At 39.9% G+C, this 21,680-nt stretch overlaps 1 protein-coding gene across 2 annotated transcripts; it reads left to right on the forward strand.

Annotated features, from left to right (window-relative positions):
* The first annotated feature begins 258 nt into the window (after positions 1-258).
* On the forward strand, positions 259-11,674 carry LOC106085162 (serine protease inhibitor 42Dd). Of its 2 annotated transcripts, none has more exons than XM_059369349.1 (4): positions 259-371; positions 3,917-4,848; positions 5,168-5,309; positions 11,472-11,674. In XM_059369349.1, the coding sequence occupies exons 1-4, from the start codon at positions 308-310 to the stop codon at positions 11,606-11,608; spliced, it is 1,275 nt and encodes a 424-aa protein (XP_059225332.1). In that variant the 5' UTR covers positions 259-307; the 3' UTR covers positions 11,609-11,674. The 2 variants fall into 2 exon arrangements, with proteins under 2 accessions (XP_059225332.1, XP_059225333.1); XM_059369350.1 differs by having other exon boundaries at positions 259-365; positions 3,914-4,848.
* Positions 11,675-21,680: the final 10,006 nt, after the last annotated feature.

The raw sequence follows: 21,680 nt of genomic DNA on the forward strand, positions 1-21,680 counted from the left end.
TTAGATATACCTTCAATAACCCATTTATCGGTCGATCGATCTTCCCAAAAAATTTTATGGATTTTGACCGAAATTCTACATATCAAATTTAAGCAAATTTTTTAATTAGACGACTTAGTCTGCCTACCTTATGTGATGTAGGGTATCATAAGGTCCAACTTTAGCCCGTCCTTACTTGTTTGTTTAGAATCTTTTTCGTGTTCGTTGATAAGAGAAGTTGTCGAAAATTTCATTGCAACGCAATCTTCACTTGGTGTCAAATGATTAGTTGAATTCCGTACTCGGCTTCGCAAGCATCATCCAAATAATGCGGACGGATTGTGTTGATTGTGGAAAAAAAAGTGTCATAAAACTAAAAATGGGAATAACAGGTAAGTAATATATATATAAAATCGGGTTTGTCAATAAGAGCACTACGAATGTTTTATTAAATAAAACAAAATCGGTTGTTAATATCAATGAAATGTACACAATTTCAGCCAAATCGGAAAATAATTGCGCCCTCTAGATTCTCAAGAAGTCAAAACCTAAGATCGATTTATATGACAGCTATATCAGGTTATGAACTGATTTCAACCATACTAAGCACAGTTGTTAGAAATCATAGCAAAACAACCCAAACAGCCCATTTATAGGTTTAAGATGTATAATCGGAAAATCATTTTATATGGGCGCTTTATCAGATTATGAACCGACTTGGCATACCCTATTAGCAATTCTTATTGCAATCCTGCCATATACTTATACAAATGGGATAAGAATTGCGCCGTCTAGAAGCTCAAGAAGTCAAGATCCAAGATCGGTTTATATGGCAGCTATATCAAAACATGGACCGATATGGCCCATTTACAATCCCAACCAACCTACTCAGATTTGAAGCATGTGTGCAAACAATTTCAAGCGATTAGCTTTACTCCAACGAAAGTTAATGTGCTCTCCACAGACAGACAGACTGACGGACGGACATATCTAGATGGACTTAAAATGTCATGGCGATCAAGAATATATATACTTATGGGGTCATAGACCAATATTTCGATGTGTTACAAACGGAACCTCCACCATGGAGGTTATAAAAATTATTCGGTGCAAAACCACAAAAATGAGGGAAGTTATTGTATGGAGCTTAAGGCTCAAAAAGCAATCAAAGGCAAGTCCCAAAATTTCGATAAAAAAAAAAACATTTGCGGCATATCGCGGTATATTACATCATATATATCAAAGAAAATATTTTTAACATGAAACCAAAGGCGTTTATAACAGATTTCAGCCCGAACAATTTTTCGAAATGCCGAGATGACTTAATTTAAGGGCATGCCAAGAGACTCCCACAATGACACACAATTATATTTGTCCACAACTCCATTATGGCAATAAATAAATAAAACAAGTAAAAGGGCGTTAAGTTCGGCCGAGCCGAACTTTGGGTACCCACAACCTCGGGTATATATGCAAACCAACTTTCGTCATAATCCGATGAAAAATGCATAATTTATGCCCCCACAGCTGCTTTATCGAGATATGGGCCGGTTTGCACAAAATACGACACGTATATTGAGAGGTCTAATAAGTACAAGCCATTGTTCAATTTTGTAGAACAAAATATTGGTATTTTTGGAAGCCATATCCAAATAAAGACCGACCGAACCATATACACGGATGTCGAAAAGCCTAACATCAGTCACTGTGTCAAATTTCAGCGAAATCAGACAAAAAATGCGAATTTTATGGATCCAAAACCTTAAATCGAGAGATCGGTCTATATTACATCTGGACCGATCTGGGCCAAATTGAGAAAGGATGTCGAAGAGCCTAATGAAACTCACTGTCCCAATTTCGGCGAAATCGGCCAAAAAATGCGCCTTTTATGGGCCTTAAACATTATATAGAGAGATCGGTCTATATGGCAGCTATGTCCAAATCTGGACCGATCTGGGCCAACTTACAAAAGAAGGTTGAAGGGCCTAATACAACTCACTGTCTCAACTTTAGGCGAAATCGGACAATAAATGCGCCTTTTATATACCAACCAAATCTAGACCGATCAGGGCAAAATTGCAGAAAGTTCTTGAAAAGTTTTACGCAACTCACTGTCCCAAATTTCGGTGAAATCGAACAATAAATGCGCCTTTTATAGGCCCAAAACCTTAAATCGAGAGATCGGTCTATATGGCATCTATATCCAAATCTGAACGGATCTGAGCCAAATATAAGAGGGATTTCAAAGGACCCAAAAAAACTCACTGTTCCAAATTTCGGCGAAATCGGACAATAAATGCGCCTTTTATGGGCCCAAACCTTAAATCAAAAGATCGGTCCATATGGCAGCTATATCCAAATCTGGACCGATCTGAGCCAAATTGAAAAGAGATGTCGAAGGGCCTAACACAACTCACTGTCCCAAGTTTTGGCAAAATCGGACAATAAATGCGACTTTTATGGGCCTAAGACCTTGAATCGAGAGATCGGTCTAAAGGGCAACTATATCCAAATCTAGACCGATCTGGGCCAAATTAAAGTAGAATGTCGAAGGGCCTAACACACCTCACTGCCCTAAATTTCAGTAAAATCGGATAATAAATGTGGCTTTTATGGGCCTAAGACCCAAAATCGGAGGATCGGTCTATATGGCAGCTATATCCAAATCAGGACCGATTTGAGCCGAATTGACGAAGGATGTCGAAGGGCCTAACACAACTTACTGTCCCAAATGTCAGCGAAAGCGGATAATAAATGTGGCTTTTATGGGCCTAAGACCCTAAATCGGAGGATCGCTCTATATGGGGGCTATATCAAGATTTAGTCCGATATAGCCCATCTTCGAAATTAACTTGCTTATCGACAAAAAAAAAGAATCTGTGCAAAGTTTCAGCTCAATATCTCTATTTTTGAAAACTGTAGCGTGATTTCAACAGACAGACGGACGGACATGGCTAGATCGTCTTAGATTTTTACGCTGATCAAGAATATATATACTTTATAGGGTCGGAAATGGATATTTCGATGTGTTGCAAACGGAATGACAAAATGAATATACCCTCATCTTTCGGTGGTGGGTATAACAAAACATACTTATGGTAGTTCCGGTTTTCAACCACTTTGGGATGAATAAATATTACCAAAATATGCATGTGCCTCAGAAATCCTTGTTGCATTTTCGTATACCTGGCAACCATTTGTATGTTGCTCTAATGATTATTGGAATGGATTTGTTTTATGGCATAATTATTATTAAACAATGAAAGTGTCTCAGAAATGCTTGTACCAGGCAGCCATATGTCTGTTGCTTTAATGATTTTTGTCATTGGACATACCGGCTTTTTTATACCCACTACAATAGGATGGGGGTATACTAACCTAGCCATTCACCTCGAAATATTGATCAAAGTCCCCCTAAAGTATATTTATTCTTGATCGTTTCGACATTCTGAGTCGATCTAGCCATGTCTGTCCGTCCGTCGATAACGGTCGATTGCGTACTGTTAGCCGCTTGAAATTTTGCACTGATACAAAATTGTATAAAATTTGCAATCCTATGGTGGAGGGTATAATAAAACCAAAATAGTCTCACGGGTGGGTTTGGTAAGTCGTATGTTAATAATAATAGTCATGTATACTGAGTAAATAACACTTTCGAACAGTTTCTGAGTCTAACAGCTCCTGGGTGATAATATTTGGTCAGAAGGGCAAAGTTCGAAAAGGTTGAGAGTTCTCAGACCGAACATTTGTAAGGTGCGCCCCTCAAATGAAGATCAATCATAGTTGGTTGGTTTTTTACAGGTATACAGATATGTCCTTAGAATTACACTATTGGCATGGTACGCAGTCGCCAGTTTTCTATATTTAAAGTTCCTAAGTATGAGATATATTTACAATATGTCATTTTCAAATACATCCTTTTGTTTTATCTTTCCAGATAATTTCCTAGTATGCCTTGGGATATTTACTATACTCCTTGTTACATTGCCTCCAACACTTCAAGGACCCATCAGCAACAAGGATAATGCAGGTTTTTCCACTAGTTTGGAAAGCTTTGCCAACAAGTTCTCTACTCAATTGGCAAAATCCAGCAAAGGACAAAACATCATATATTCACCATTCTCCATTCAGACATGTGTTGCCATGGCCAGTCTGGGTGCTGAAGGGGAAACTGCCGCCGAGATGAATCGAGGTTTGAGTTTAAATGCCAACAACGATGAAATAACTGCCAAAAATTTCCGTTCAATTTTGTCCACTTACGAGGATAGCAAAATTCTCAAAATTGCCAATAAAATGTATATTATGAAAGATTTTGAAGTTCAAGATAAATTCAATGAGTTGTTGACGCAGAATTTCTTTACCAGTGCTGAGAATATTGATTTCAATCAAAGTACTAAGGCCGCTCAAACCATTAACTCTTGGGTTGAATCAAAAACCAATAATTTAATAAAGAACTTAGTCTCCGACAAGGCATTCAATGAGAAAACTCGTCTGGTTTTGCTAAATGCCATATATTTCAAGGGAGAATGGGAGCATGCTTTCCCCGAGTCTGGAACCAGTCAACAACCCTTTTATATAAGCGAAAAAACCAGTGTAGAGGTACCCATGATGAGCCAAAGGGGAACTTTCCGTTATGCAGATTTACCGCAGATAGAAGCAGCTGTCCTGGAAATGCCCTATAAGGATTCGGATCTTTCCATGTTGATTTTCTTACCGAATGCCATCAATGGACTCGGAAGTCTAAGGCAGAAACTTCAGACTGTGTCCTTGCATGAGATTATGGATCAATTATACTCCAGCAAGGTCATTGTGAATATGCCCAAATTTAAGACAGAATATGAAATGGAATTAACCGAAATTCTGAAGAAGGTGTGGTATTCATATTGGATTGCCCAAAAAGTAATTGCGGATTTTTCATATAGTCGGCGTTGACAAATTTTTTCACAGCTTGTGACTCTGTAATTGCATTCTTTCTTCTGTCAGTTATCAGCTGTTACTTTTAGCTTGCTTTAGAAAAAAAGTGTAAAAAAGTATATTTGATTCAAGTTCATTTTAAGTTTTATTATAACTGTATTTACTTTCTTTTAAAAAATCCGCAATTACTTTTTGGGCAACCCAATATATTTTCTTCTTCTCTTCTTTTTTCATGTCGAGAGCAGCTTAAACAATTTTTGACATTTTTTTGCAGCTGGGTATGGAGCGCATGTTCTCCAAAGATGCTGAATTCGGAAAACTTTTGAAATCCCCTGAAATGTTCGCAGTGTCAAATGTCTTGCACAAGGCCTTTATTGAAGTCAACGAAAAGGGTACCGAAGCTGCTGCAGCCACAGGTATGATATAACCTTTTTTTTTACATCATCTTTCTTGCACCTGTTGCAAGTCGGGAACAAATAAGCCGTAATCATGTCAATCGAACTTGGCAATGTTGGTGTGCAGTCGAAATGAAATTTATAAGGGGAGCTTCCCCATCCGACAATGCGCCAGACTAAGGCAAGTTTCCAGGAACACCTGCTGTGCCGTCTCCTGAGTTCCCAAACGCACTACTCCATTTCATCTTCTTGAGTTTGTAGGAAGCGACTCTTTTATACTTGTTGAGGTCTTCAAGGCAGTTGAAGTCAAAAACGAATTCTACATATATTTGGTTCCCATTAGCCTCAACCAATCTAACAATATTTCAGCCCTTGTTTGAATGACGGATATGAATTCGGTATCTGAAGGACTCCTTGGTATCCATTCGTGTGTCATTCATCGATAAGGAATATCTAACTTCTTCACTAAATGGAATAAAGGGCGCAATGAATGCTGGTTGATTATTGGTCCCCAAATAATTTTAGTTAGAATCGGCCCCTATGCCAGCCTGTATCGTCACAATCGAGAGGAAGTCCAGGCAACTCCGCAAGACATCCGAGTTAAGTTAGGTGAGGCTGAAACAAGGGTGCGAATATTAATCCGTCTCATGCCACTTTGGCCACACACCTAAGTCAGTAATGGGCTTGCTGTGTGCTCTAAATACTAAAGAGTAACCTCGAAAAAGAAAATCTAAGTTAGGAATGCTGCCCCTAAGTTGGTTCATGTCTGATATTGTGTCTCCATCTAAGCCGGTCAATGATGTAGGAAATGCTTCAACATGTCATCGTCTTCAGCACATGTCCTATTACATATGCTACCACTTGCCGCACGGATTTTGAACAATGATCTCGCAGTCCTATGGGTCCTGTGATAATACCGAAAGCTTTGCCGACCTTCTTCTTACTTCCTTTCAATAGCTTCGTCTTCTCACGATCCGGATACCTATTCCGTTCCGGATACCTATTCCGTTCCGGATACCTATTCCGTTTCTCTATTCGCATCCCGCGCCCTTAACTCGGACTGCGTCGAGTTAATAGTTTCGTCTTCTATAGATCCGGATCAACCCATAGGATTTTCGCAGTCCTACCGAGCGTTTCGCTATTCCACAGTCGCTCGCAGTCCTATGTGCCCTGTTATGATACCGAAATATTTACTGACCTTCTTCTTACTTCCTTTCAATAATAGCTTCGTACTCTCACGATCCGAATCCCCCCATAGAATTTTCGCTGCCCTACCACCACACGGAGGCCACCGTAGCGCAGAGGTTACCACGTCCGCCTATGACACTGAACGCCTGGGTTCGAATCCTGGCGAGACCATCAGAAAACATTTTCAGCGGTGTTTTTCCCCCTCCTAATGCTGGCAACATTTGTGAGGTACTATGCCATGTAAAACTTCTCTTCAAAGAGGTGTCGCACTGCGGCACGCCGTTTGGACTCGGCTATAAAAACGAGGCCCCTTATCATTGAGCTTAAAACTTGAATCTAACTGCACTCATTGATATGAGAGAAGTTTGCCCCTGTTCCTTAGTCGAATGTTCATGGGCAAAATTTTGCATTTTACCACAGTGTTGCATGAGTGTTCGAAGCCCACGCCCTTAACTCGGACTACGTCGAGTTACCATCGTAGCGCAGAGGTTAGCATGTCCGCCTATGACGCTGAACGCCTGGGTTCGAATCCTGGCGAGACCATCAGAAAACATTTTCAGAGGTGTTTTCCCCACTCCTAATGCTGGCAACATTTGTGAGGTACTATGCCATGTAAAACTTCTCTTCAAAGAGGTGTCGCACTGCGGCACGCCGTTCGGACTCGGCTATAAAAAGGAGGCCGCTTATCATTGAACTTAAAACTTGAATCGGACTGCACTCATCGATATGTGAGAAGTTTGCCCCTGTTCCATAGGGGAATGTTCATGGGCAAAATTTCGGACTGCGTCGAGTTAATAGTTTCGTCTTCTCACAATCCGGATCTCCCCATAGGATTTTCGCAGTCATACCGACCGTTTCTCTATTCCACAGTGTTACAGGTGCATTCGTAGCCCACGTTCTTTACTCGGACTGCAATCCGAAAGCCTTTGGGTTAACCAAGTTTATTGATGACAGTCCTCTGGCCGTCTGCGTTTTCATTCCCCCTTAGTCCGCTATGGCCCAGCACCCAAACGATGCGGATTGCGCGATCCTCAGAGAAGATATTTATCTTTTTCTTACACTTCAAGAATCTTCACGATCTTACCGTCCTGGCTGTTATTGCCCTGATGGCTATTTTATTGTCCGTTAAAGTTGTTCATACTCGACGTCCTAGTGTTAAAATCACACCACCTCACGCATTCTGTGATCGCCCGGATCTCCCCTAGCAGGATCGTATTATAATCAGGCAGTCTAAAACAGATCTCAGTTCCTGCGTTCTCCATGAAGACCCCCAGCCCCACTCTGTTCTCTAGCTTTGATCCATTTGTGTAACATGATCTTTCAAGACTGTGCCGCTGGCAGCAGTGCTTCGCACTCGAACTCAATTGTCGTCTCAGGTATCTGATCGAAAACCTGTTTCCTTCCTTCCAGGTTTCCTATCGTCGCCTCGATTATACCGCGATGGTATGAGCTGCTCGTATCCCCAATCCATTGTTCCATAGCCTTAAGTATCATAGCCGCAATGGCTGCCTCACACTAAATCTGTATGTCAATGGTTCGGACATCTAGAAAAGTCTCCTGTACTCCAATGGGCATGGTCCTTATCGCTCCGCCTATGCCAAGACAACATTTTCTCTGAACCTGAACCTATTAACCAAAAGTTGCACTTTTTATACCCACTAATCTAGTCATTCCGTTTATAACACCTTGATATATTCGTCTAAGATCCCATATAGTACATATATACTTGATCGTCTCGACGTTCTCAGTCGATCTAGTTATGTCCGTCCGTCTGTCGAAATCACGATAGCGGCCGAATGCGTTAAGCTAGCCGCTCCACATTTTGCAGAGATACTTAATACTGATGTAGGTCGTTGGGGATTGCAAATGGGCCATATCGGTTTAGATTTACATATAGCTACCATATAAACCGATTTTCCGATTTGACTTCTTGAGCCCCTGAAAGCCGTATGACTTTCAACAACTGTGCCAAGTACGGTCCAAACAGGTCTATAACCTGATACAGCTCCCATATAAACCGATTTAACGATTTGAATTATTGAGCTCCTACAAGCCCCAATTTTTGTCCGAATTGGCTGAAAATTTTCATTTAGTTTTCAGATATGATTTCAATAACTGTACCATGCATGTTCCAAATCGGTCTTTAACCTGATACAGCTCCCATATAAACCGATCTCCCGATTTGTCCACTTGAGCTCTTACAAGCCGCAGTTTTAGTCCGATTTGGCTGAAATTTTGCTTCTGGTGTTCCGTTATGACTTCCAACAACTGTGCCATGTACGGTCCGAATCGGTCTATAACCAGTTATAGCCCCTATATAAACCGATCTCCCGATTGGAGTTCTTGAGTCCTTACAAGCCGCAGTTTTTGCCCGAGTTGACTGAAATTTTGCATGCGGCGTTCTGTTACGACTTCCAACAACTGTGCCAATTACGGCATATATCAGTCTGTAACCTGATATAGCTCCCATGTAAATCGGTCTCTCGACCATCCTTGATCGGCTCCCCGAAGCTTTAATTTTTGGCTGGTTTGATAGAAGTTTGGTAAGAAGAATAAAAGTATGCCCTCCAACTAAATTTATTTTGTATAACTTTTTAGCAGAATCCATGGTTGTGGGTTCCCAAGATCAGACTCCTGTAGAGCCAGTGGGCTATGCTCGGATTCAGGCCCCATTTCGAGCCTACGGCCTGTCTATATACAGCCCATAATCTGTAAGCCTTCTCGGTACGCTCTTGAGTGTGACACTTCCTATTCACTTTTTTGTCCAAGATCACGCCTAAGGTCAAACCTTGTCAGATATCGAAATCGTTCACTTGAGGAAACGTGGTGCGTTCAATTGGCCCACCTTTGTCTTCTTCAAGAACGAGCAGATTTCGGTATTTTCTGGGTTAACATTGGATCCCCTACGTCTAGCCCAGTAGTATGTCATCTGCAGGATCCTTTCTTACACGTCAGAGGCATCATAATATCGTCTGTGTAGCCCACGCGTTCAAATCCCTCCTCAGTCAGCATCCGTAATAGGTCATTTATGGTGATTACCCATAGGAGTGCTGATAAAATGGCCCCCCTTGGCGTGTAATGATAAGCCTTCGATCAACCTCATTATTTCAAATTCTGGTGTCTCCGTGAATCCCGTCGTTTCAGAGTAACTTCCCACATGTTTCTGGGTATATAACATCCTCCTCCTCCTTAATAATAAATAACTGGCGACATTTGTGAGGTAATATGCCATGTAAAAACTTATCCACAAAAGGGGTGTCGCACTGCGGGACAACGTTCGGACTCGGCTATAAAAAGGGGGCCCCTTAGCATTGAGCTTAAAATCGGACTGTGAGAAGTTTGCCCCTGTTCCTTAATGGAATGTTCATGGGCATATAAATCGATCTCCTGATTTTTATACCCTTCACCATAGGATGGGGGTATACCAATATCGTCATTCTGTTTGTAACTCCTCGAAATATTTGTTTAAGACCCCTTAAAGTATAGATATTCTTGATCGTCATGACATTTTAAGTCGAACTAGCCATGTCCGTCCGTCCGTCTGTCTGTCTGTCCGTCCGTCTGTCTGTCGAAAGCACGCTAACTTTCGAAGGAGTAAAGCTAGCCGCTTGAAATTTTGCACGAATACTTCTTATTGGTGTAGGTCGGTTGGGATTGTAAATGGGCTATATCGGTCCACGTTATGATATAGCTGCCATATAAACCGATCTGGGGTCTTGACTTCTTGAGCCTCTAGAGGACGGAATTATTATCCGATTTGGCTGAAATTTTGCATGATGTGTTTTGTTATGACTTTCAACAACTGAGCTAAGAATAGTTCAAATTGGTCCATAACCTGATATAGTTGCCATATAAACCGACCTGGGGTCTTGACTTCTTGAGCCTCTACAGGGAGCAATTCCTATCCGACTTGGCTGACATTTTGGATGACGGGTTTTGTTATGACTTCCAACAATTGTATTAAGAATGGCTCAAATCGATCCATAACCTGATATAGCTGCCATACAACCCGATCTGGGGTCTTGACTTCTTGAGCCTCTGGAGGACCCAATTATTATCTGATTTGGCTGAAATTTTGCATGAGGTGTTTTGTTATGACTTTCAACAACTGTGCTAAGAATAGTTCAAATCGGTCCATAACATGATATAGCTGCCATATAAACCGATCTGAGGTCTTGAATTCTTGAGCCTCTACAGGGAGCAATTCCTATCCCATTTGGCTGACATTTTGACTGACGTATTTTGTTATGACTTCCAACAATTGTATTAAGAATGACTCAAATCGGTCCATAACCTGATATAGCTGCCATACAACCCGATCTGGGGTCTTGACTTCTTGAGCCTCTGGAGCACGCAATTATTATCTGATTTGGCTGAAATTTTGCATGAGGTGTTTTGTTATGACTTTCAACAACTGTGCTAAGAATAGTTCAAATCCGTCCATAACCTGATATAGCTGCCATACAAACCGATCTGGGGTCTTGACTTCTTGAGCTACTAGATGGCGCAATTATTATCCGATTTAGCTGAAATTTTGTACAACGGCTTCTCTTATGACCTTTAACATACGTGTCAAAAATGGCATTTATAGCCTAATGCAGCTCCCCTATAAACCGATCTCCATTTTTTACTTCTTCGGCCCCTATTTTCGTTTGCAATATTGGTGGTGCAAATTTAACGATAGTATCGATGTTTATTATTAGAAATTTCGATAATACTGAATGTTGCGTTTTTTTCAGCTCTAATTTAGGTATTGTCATAATCTTGATAGATAGACGGACGGACGGACGGACGAACATTGCCAAATTGGCTATAATGTTAATATAATCTAAAATCCATAGGCCCAATAGAGACGACACTTCGGGTCATAATAAAGTCATTGACATGATTATTCCATTCCTGGTAGGTTTATTTATACACCCTTTCCGTTAATTGAAACAATTTCAAAGTTTATTAAAATTAATTTATTACCATAATATTTTCTTATTTTTTCAGGCATATTTATGGTTGGCAGTCTGCGCCCTGGACCTCCTGAAATTATCAACCATTTCATTGTCAACCATGGTTTCTACTACATGATCGTCAATAAGGATGGTGTTGTCTTCTTCCAAGGTGCACAGTCGCATATTTAAAAATTGAGCTTGACAATAAACCATATACGAAGTTTGAACAGAATTTAATAAAAGAGAGTAAATAAATTATAAAGTTTTTCTACTTAGCAATACAACTAAAAAGGCATTAAGTATTCTCGGGTATAAGCCACCAGGGCGCAGAAGTTAATATGTCCGCCTATGACGCAGAACGCCTGGTTTCAAACCACGGCGTGAACACCGAAAAATTCTCATCGGTGGTTAACCCCTTACTAATGCTGGCTACATTTGTGAGGTATCCTGCCATGTTAAAACTTCTCTATCAAGAGGTGTCGCTATGTGGCACGCCGTTCGGATTTGGCATAAAAAAGGAGGCCCTTTATCATTGAGCCTAAACTTTAATCGGACTGCACTCTTTGATACGAAAGAAGTATCCCCTGTTCACCAGTGGAGTGTTCATGGGAAATTTAGTAGTTAGTATATAAAAAGCATCATTTATGAACCCGTGGCAGCTTTATCCAAGTATGATCACTGTTTAAGCTGATACAAAGGTAAATTTGCCCATGAACATTCCATAAGGAACAGGGCAAACTTCTCACACATCGATGATAAGGGGCCTCCATTGAGCTAAAACTAGAATGGACAGCAGTCCGTTTCAAGTTTTAGGTCAATGATAAGAGGCCTTCTTCTTATAGCCGAGTCCGAACGGCGTGCTGCAGAGCGACACCTCTGTGGGAAGATGTATTTACATGGCAAAGTACCTCGAATATGTCGCCAACATTAAGAGGGGATAACAACCGCTGGGGGTGCAATTATTATCCGATTTTTTTTTTTAATTTGGTACAACGGCCTTCAACATACGTGTCCAATATTATTTTAATTGATCTATAACCTGATACAGCTCCCATATTTGTATTTGTATACAAAAGACAGTGTCTTATATAAAGCATGGGTTAGTAAATTGATAAATACAATGAGTTCAAAAAGTTTTCATTTAAATAGAACAATAATTGATACAAAATATTTAACAATTTAAGCAAAGTTACTGATACAATATTTAAGTTAAAAAAAAAGGTTTAAACAAAATAAAAAAAGAAGAAAAAAAAACTTTAAAGAAAATTTAACAATTTAATCAAAGTTACTAATAAAATAAATTAAAAAATAGTTATTAAAAACAAGTAAAAGCGTGCTAAGTTCGGCCGGGCCGAATCTTATATACCCTCCACCATGGATCGCATTTGTCGAGTTCTTTTCCCGGAATCTCTTCTTAGGCAAAAAAGGATATAAGAAAAGAGTTGCTCTGCTATTAAAACGATATCAAGATATGGTCCGGTTCGGACCACAATTAAATTATATGTTGGAGACCTGTGTAAAATTTCAGCCAATTCGTATAAGAATTGCGCCCATTGGGGCTCACGAAGTTAAATAGAGAGAGCGATTTATATGGGATCTGTATCGGGCTATAGAGCGATTCAGACCATAATAAACACGTTTGTTGATGGTCATGAGAGGATCCGTCGTACAAAATTTCAGGCATATCGGATAATAATTGCGACCTCTAGGGGTCAAGAAGTCAAGATCCCAGATAGGTTTATATGGCAGCTATATCAGGTTATGAACCGATTTGAACCTTATTTGACACAGTTGTTGAAAGTAAAAATAAAATACGTCATGCAAAATTTCAGCCAAATCGGATAGGAATTGCGGCCTCTAGAAGCTCAAGAAGTCAAATCCCCAGATCTGTTTATATGACAGCTATATCAGGTTATGGACCGATTTCAACCATACTTGGCACAGTTATTGGATATCATAACGAAATATTTCGTGCAAAATTTCATTTCAATCGGATGAGAATTGCGCACTCTAGAGGCTCAAGAAGTCAAGACCCAAGATCGGTTTATATGGCAGCTATATCAGGTTATGGACCGATTTGAACCATACTTGGAACAGTTGTTGGATATAATAACAAAACACGTCGTGCAAAATTTCATTTTAATCGGATAAGAATTGCGCCTTCTAGAGGCTCAAGATGTCAAGACCCAAGATCGGTTTATATGGCAGCAATCCCAGGTTATGGACCGATTTGTATCATACTTGGCACAGTTGTTGGATACTATAAAAAAAACACGTCGTGCAAAATTTCATCCCAATCAGATAAGAAATGCGCACTCTAGAGGTTCAAGAAGTCAAGACCCAAGATCGGTTTATATGGTTAGTTGGCAAAACGCAATACAGAAGCCAGATATGACGGTTCATTGGTATAAATTATCTTGTGGATCATTTGCAACAAGCGTATTTTAAGGAACGAGTTAAAAGAGACACCATATACTTGTCTGGCAAAGTCAGATACCCGGTCTCTTCTACGCAAACCAAAAATGTATCTAACGACATCGTTAAAGGCCTCGTGCAGTTTATTCCTATGAGTTACATCACAACCGTAAAAAACCTCGCAAGAGTATAATAGTTTCGGCAGAATAAATGTCCTAGCCAAAAGCATTCTTATTGACAAAGGGCTATATACTGTCGACTCATAAATAAGTTTCGTAAAACGCCGTAGGTCCTGCCCACTGTCATACTGACATGATTCTTCCATGATAGTCTATCATCAAACTCCAAACCAAGGTTTCTTGCAGATGAAACAATCTCAATTGGGGCTCCAGCAATTGCCACATCAAGATTGGGCGGCATTGTCACCCGATTCCTACCAATTACAAGGCACTTTGACTTTATTGGATTTAAAAGTAGTCCGTTAGCGTTTGCCCATGTGTTTATCCTATCCAAGTCATTATTTAGTCGAAGTACTGTATATGAGCTCCTCGCCGGAGAGGCGGAGAGGCATATACAGCTGTACGTCGTCGGCATACATATGAATACCACAGTTGCGCAACTGTCCAGGAAGGTCATTGCTATATAAGGAAAAAAGGAGTGGGCCCAATACAGACCCCTGTGGAACACCTCTTGAGACTGGAAGGTAACTAGAACAGCGGCTATCAACACATACCGATTGGCTTCTATTCGTAAGATAGGAATATATAAGATGTTGTTGTTGTTCTTTCGGAAAGTTTAAATAAATGTTTCAGTTTAAGGCAAAGTATATTGGGATCAACGGAATCAAATGCTTTCGAATGATCTAAAAGAACAAGAAAGGCAACTTTATCGCTGTCAATATCACTCCTTACATCTTCAACTACTTTCAAAAGTGCAGTAGTGCAACTGTGCTTTGGCCGGAAACCAGATTGAAAATCTGTTAGCAGCGAATTATTCGCAATATATTCAGATATTTTCCGGTTGACTAGAGTCTCAAATATCTTAGAGACGAATGGAAGTATTGCTATTGGGCTAAATTCCGGGTTATTCTTTGGTATTGGGACTATCCTTACCCGTTTCCAAGACTGTGGATAGCAACTCCTTAAAATAATATTTTTAAAAAGATGGCACATATACGGATGAATAAAGGGTAGAATTATCCTAAAAAATCTTGGGTCAATACCATCAGAACCAATGGCATTAGACTTAATTGATTCTACAGCGCTAACGATATCGCTTTGTTCAAAACGCTTAAGATTAAAACGTAGGTCTGGTGAGGTGTTGTTACTACTATGGTTTACGTTACTAAATTCACTGTCGTAGAAATGTACGTTTGGTTCAGGAAAAGATATGTTCAAGAACCTCCTATTAATCTCATCTAAATCAACATGTCTATCAATTGAACCATATAAAACGATCGCCCGATTATGCTTCTTAAGCCCCTACAAGACGCAATTCTTATCCGAATGTACTGAAATATTACCCAATGACTTCTACTATGGTCTTCAACATTTAATTTACTTGTGGTCTGAATCGGACTATAACTTGATATATCTCCAATAGCATGACAATTTTTATACCCACTACCGAAGGATGGGGTATATTCATTTTGTCATTCCGTTTGCAACACATCGAAATATCCATTTCTGGCCCTATAAAGTATATATATTCTTGATCAGCGTAAAAATCTAAGACGATCTAAATATGTCCGTCCGTCTGTCCGTCTGTCTGTTGAAATCACGCTACAGTCTTTAAAAATAGAGATATTAAGCTGAAATTTTGCACAGATTCTTTTTTTTTGTCCATAAGCAGGTTAAGTTCGAAGATGGGCTATATCGGACTATATCTTGATATAGCCCCCATATAGACCGATCCGCCGATTTAGGGTCTTAGGCCCACAAAAGCCACATTTATTATCCGATTTCGCTGAAATTTGGGACAGTGAGTTGTGTTAGGCCCTTCGACATCCATCGTCAATTTGGCTCAGATCGGTCCAGATTTGGATATAGCTGCCATATAGACCGATCCTCAGATTTAGGGTCTAAGGCCCATAAAAGCCACATTTATTATCCGATTTCACTGAAATTTGGGATAGTGAGTTGTCTTAGGCCCTTCGACATCTTTCGTTAATTTGGACTAGATCGGTCCAGATTTGGATATATCTGCCATATAGACCGATCCTTAAATTTAGGGTCTTAGGCCCACAAAAGCCATATTTATTATCCGATTTTGATGAAATTCGGGACAGTGAATTGTGTTAGGCCCGTCGAGATCCTTCGTCAATTTGGCCCAGATCGTTCCAGATTTGGACATAGCTGCCATATAGAACGATCCTCCGATTTAGGGTCATAGGCCCATAAAACCCACATTTATTATACGATTTTACTGAAGTTTAGGACAGTGAGTTGTCTTAGGCCCTTCGACATCTTTCTTCAATTTGGCCCAGATCGGTTCAGATTTGGATATAGCTGCCATATAGACCGATTTCTTGATTTAAGGTTCTGGGCCCATCAAATGCTCACTTATTGTCCGATGTCGCCGAAATTTGGGACAGTGAATTAAGTAAAGCCCCTTGAAATACTTCTGCAATATCGGACAGATCGGTCCAGATTTGGATATAGCTGCCATATAGACCGATATCTAGTTTTTAATAGGTTTTGGGCCCATAAAAGACGCATTTATTGTCCGATGTCGCTGAAATTTGAAACAGTGCTTTGTGTTAGGCTCTTCGACATTTTTGTGCAACTTGGCCCTAATCGGTCCAGATTTGCATATAGCTGCAATGTAGACCTATATCTCGATTTAAAGTCTTGGCCCCATAAAAGGCGCATTTATAATCCGATTTCACTGAAATTTGATACAGTGACTTATGTTAGGCTTTTTAACATCCGTGGTATGGTTCAGATCGGTTTATTTTTAAATATAGCTACTGTACTTATTGGTATTTGGTCCAAATCGGAACATATTTTGATATAACTGATATGGGACATAAAATATGAAATTTTCACTGAATTTTGATGAAAGGTGGTTTACATATATACCCGAGGTGGTGGGTATCCAAAGTTCAGCCCGGCCGAACTTAACGCCTTTTTTTCCACTATTCTTTGTTTGCTTAGAAAAAGAGTACCACGCAAAGACCTCGGAAAATGCGATCCATAGTGGAGGGTACATAAGATTCGGCCCGGCCGAACTTAGCACGCTCTTAGTTGTTAGAGGTTGCTTTATATTTAGTTTTAGAGCAGACAACAAGCTGATTACTGGCTTAGGTGTATGTCAATAGTGGCATAGGGCGGATTAATATCTGCACCCTCTTTTCAACCTAAACTTACCTACAAACATCGGTTAAGCGATAGAAATTTCCTGCATTTTGCTATTTTCATCTGAGCAGATTTGACTGTACACCTGAGGTTTTAGGTATCCGATGTTCGACATGGCCGAACGTAATACCTTTTTACTTGTTATACCCTACACCACTACTGTGGTACAGGGTATTATAGCTTAGTGATTTAGTTCGTAACACCCAAAAGGAAGAGAGATAGATCCATTGATAAGTATACCGATCGACTCAGAATCACTTTCTGATTCGATTTAGCTATGTCCCTCTGTCTCTCTGCCCGTCCGTCCATGTTAATTTGTGTACAAAGTACAGGTCGCAGTTTTCATCCGATCGGCTTCAAATTTGGTACAGGTATGTTTTTCGGCCTAAAGACAAAGCCTATTGAAATTGAAAAAAAATCGGTTCAGATCTGGATATAGCTCACATATATATGTTCATCTGACTTTCAGTAATAATGCAATTAAATGGTCATTTGTTAACCGATTCTCGAAATTTGGCAGGAAGGATTTTTTTACGACTGTCGAAATTACTAGTGAATTTCATGAAAATCGGTTGAGATTTAGATATAGCTCTCATATGTATATATCGCCCGATTTTCACTCCTACAGCTACTGCAAGCACATTTATTGACCAATCTTGCCAAAATATTGCACAACGCTTTCCTCGATTACTATCACAATATATATAGAGTTTGGTCAAAATCGGTTCAGATTTAGATATAGCTCCCATATATATGTTCGTCCGATTCCAGTAATATTGCAATAAAATGGTCTTTTGTTAACCGATTTTCTCCAAATTCGGCATCATGGATTTTCTTGTGACTCTCAATATTACTGGTGAATTTCATGGAAATCGGTTCAGATTTAGATATAGCTCTCATATATATATGTGGCCCGATTTTTACTTCTACAGATTTAGCAAGGGCATTTATTGATCCATCTTGCCAAAATTTTGCAAAACGCTTTCCTCGACGACTGCCACCGTGTCTGAGGAGTTTGCTCGAAATCGGTTCAGATTTAGATATAGCTCTCATATATATATTCGTCTGATTTTGAGAAATATTGCAAAAAGGTGATCATTTGTTATCCGATTCTGTCGAAATTTTGCAGGAAGAATTTTCTTCTGACTCTTAATATTACGGGTGAATTTCGTAGAAATCGACTCAGATTTAGATATAGCTGTCATATATGTATGTCGCCAGAATTTTCTCACCAAGAGCCACTGCAAGCGCATTTATTGACCAATCTTGCCAAAATTTTGCACAACGCTTTCCTCGACGCTTTCCTCTGAGAAGTTTGCTCGGAATCGGTTCAGATTTAGATATACAATAGATCCCATATATACACGTTCGTCAGATTTTGGGTAATTTGCCACAATGCTGTCATTTGTCAACCGTAGTTTTTACAGTTTGAACATATTTGCTCGCCGAGGTCCATCAAAATTGGTTCAGAATTGGATATATGTCCCACATTGTACTTATAGGGTGGGTGTAGGGTATTATACAGTCGGCACCGCCCGACTTTTGCCCTTCCTTACCGGTTATACCCACCACCGAAGAATGGGGGTATATTCATTTTTGTCATTCCGTTTGCAACACATCGAAATATCCATTTCCGACCCTATAAAGTATATATATTCTTGATCAGCGTAAAAATCTAAGACGATCTAAATATGTCCGTCCGTCTGTCCGTCTGTCTGTTGAAATCACGCTACAGTCTTTAAAAATAGAGATATTAAGCTGAAATTTTGCACAGATTCTTTTTTTTGTCCATAGGCAGGTTAATTTCGAAGATGGGCTATATAGGACTATATCTTGATATAGCCCCCATATAGACCGACCCACCAATTTAGGGTCTTAGGCCCATAAAAGCCACATTTATTATCCATTTTTCTGAAATTTGGGGCAGTGAGTTGTGTTAGGCCCTTCGACATCATTCGTTAATTTGGCTCAGATCGGGTCAGATTTGGATATAGCTGTCATATAGACCGATCCTCCGATTTAGGGTCTTAAGCCCATAAAAACCACGTTTATTATCTGATTTTGCTGAAATGCGGGACAGTGAGTTTTAATAAGCCCTTCGATATCTTTCTTCAATTTGGCCCAGATCGGTCCAGATTTGGATATAGCTGCTCCTCCGATTTAGGGTCTTAGGCCCATAAAAGTTACATTTATTATCCAATTTTGCTGAAATTTAGGACAGTGAGTTTTGTAAGGCCCTTCGACATCCTTCTTTAATTTGGCCCAGATCGGTCCTGATTTGGATATAGCTGCCATATAGACCGATCCTCCGATTAAGGGTCTTAGCCATAATAGCCACATTTATTACCCGATTTTGCTGAAATTTGGGACAGAGAGTTGTGTAAGGCCCTTAGACATTCTTCTTCAATTTGGCCCAGATCGGTCCAGATTTGGATATAGCTGCCATATAGATCGATCCACCGATTTATGGTCTTAGGGCCATAAAAGCCCATTTTGATGAAATTTAGGACAGTGAGTTGTGTTAGGCCCTTCGACATTCTTCTTCAATTTGGCCCAGATCGGTCCAGATTTGGATATAGCTGCCATATAGACCGATCCTCTGATTAAGGGTCTTAGGTCCATAATAGCCACATTTATTACCCGATTTTGCTGAAATTTGGGACAGTGAATTGTGTGAGGCCCTGCAGCATCCTTCTTCAATTTGGCCTAGATCGGTCGAGATTTGGATATAGCTGCCATATGAACCGATCTCTTCGGTTTCGGTTTTAGGTTTTGAGGCCATAAAAGGCGCATTTATTGTCCGATATCGCTGAAATTTGAGATAGTGAGTTGTCTTAGAACCTTCGACGTCTTTCTTCAATTTGGCCCTGATCGGTTCAGATTTGGATATAGATGCCATATAGACCGATCTCTTGATTTAAGGTCATGGGGCCATAAAAGGCACATTTATTGTCCGATATCGCCGAATTTTGGGCCAGTGAGTTATGTTAGGCTCTTCGACGTTTTTCTGCAACCTGGCCCAGATCGGTTCAGATTTGAATATAGCTGTCATATAGACCGATCTCTCGATTTAAGGTTTTGGGCCCATAAAAGACGCATTTATTGTCCGATATCGCTGAAATTTGAGACAACGAGTTGTGTTAGGCCCTTCGACGTCGTTTCTCAATTTGGCCCAGATTGGTCCAGATTTGAATATAACTGCCATATAGACCGATCTCACGATTTAAGGTTTTGGGCCCATAAAAGACGCATTTATTGTCCGATTTCGCCGAAATTTGGTACAGTGCATTGTGTTAGGCTCTTCGACACTTTTCTCCAGCTCGACCAAAATCGGTTCAGATTTGGATATAGCTGCCATGTAGACCGATATCTCGAATTAAAGTCTTGGCCCCATAATCGACGCATTTATAATCCGATTTCATAGAAATTTGACACAGTGACTTATATTAGGCTTTTCGACATTCGTGTCGTTTATGGTTCAGATCGGTTTATTTTTAGATATAGCTACTAAAAAGACCAATATTTTGTTATACACAATTGAACAATGGCTTGTACTAATTAGTATTTGGTCCAAATCGGAACATATTTCGATATAACTGCTATGGGACATAATGTATGCAATTTTCACCGGATTTTGATGAAAGGTGGTTTACATATATACCCGAGGTGGTGGGTATTAACGCCTTTTTACTTCTTTTAATATTTTTTCAGGACTGGTAGTCTGGATGGCCGCCTTACCCCCTAAACCCCCCCAAGCTGGACATATTTACCTACTTTGTCAATTGGGGGCTCATATGGAAGGTATTTGAAAGTAGAACACGAATCTGACATATGTTTTATGGCCAAGTGTTTGGGGGACGCCTTATCCCATAAACGCCCCCTAAACCAAATATACATATTTACCGACCACGGGAGAAGAGAACGAATTTGTATTTCCACAGTCGGGGCGAAATGTTTGTAGGGCCGCTCCACTTTCCAAGAGAATATCGGGCTCTGATTCTAACATCCCTCCAACGATCTCATAGACCAATAAAGATCATGTGGGATTCAAATCAAGGCATTTTGGAGTAACATACTATTAGCCAACGACATGCATATAACACTTTTGCCGAATGGTATTTCAATTAAAACTCTCAAATCGTCACATATTCAGGAAATGTTCAAGAAAAGTGGTGCTCCATATATTGTAAAAGAAGGCACAGCGGAATGGGCCCGGTTCAGCTAGACATAAAAAAAATTTAATTATGAAAGTTCATAATTGGAATTTATAAATAAAACCCTTTTTAGTCAAAACGAAATGAGTATGTTTTAAATTTTTAAGTTTTGTTTAACATTTTGCGACGAACAATAATTTTTCTAATGTGAAGTGTGAGCAATTAAGATCTATAGAAAATATTTTTTTTTATGCATGCAGGTATTCCCAGTTATCATTTTACGAGTCAACGACAATGGCTTAGCCAAGTATTTGATTAGTCATAGGTATTGTTTGA

This window comes from Stomoxys calcitrans, chromosome 5 (genome assembly GCF_963082655.1).
Source record: "Stomoxys calcitrans chromosome 5, idStoCalc2.1, whole genome shotgun sequence".
NCBI lineage: Eukaryota > Metazoa > Arthropoda > Insecta > Diptera > Muscidae > Stomoxys > Stomoxys calcitrans.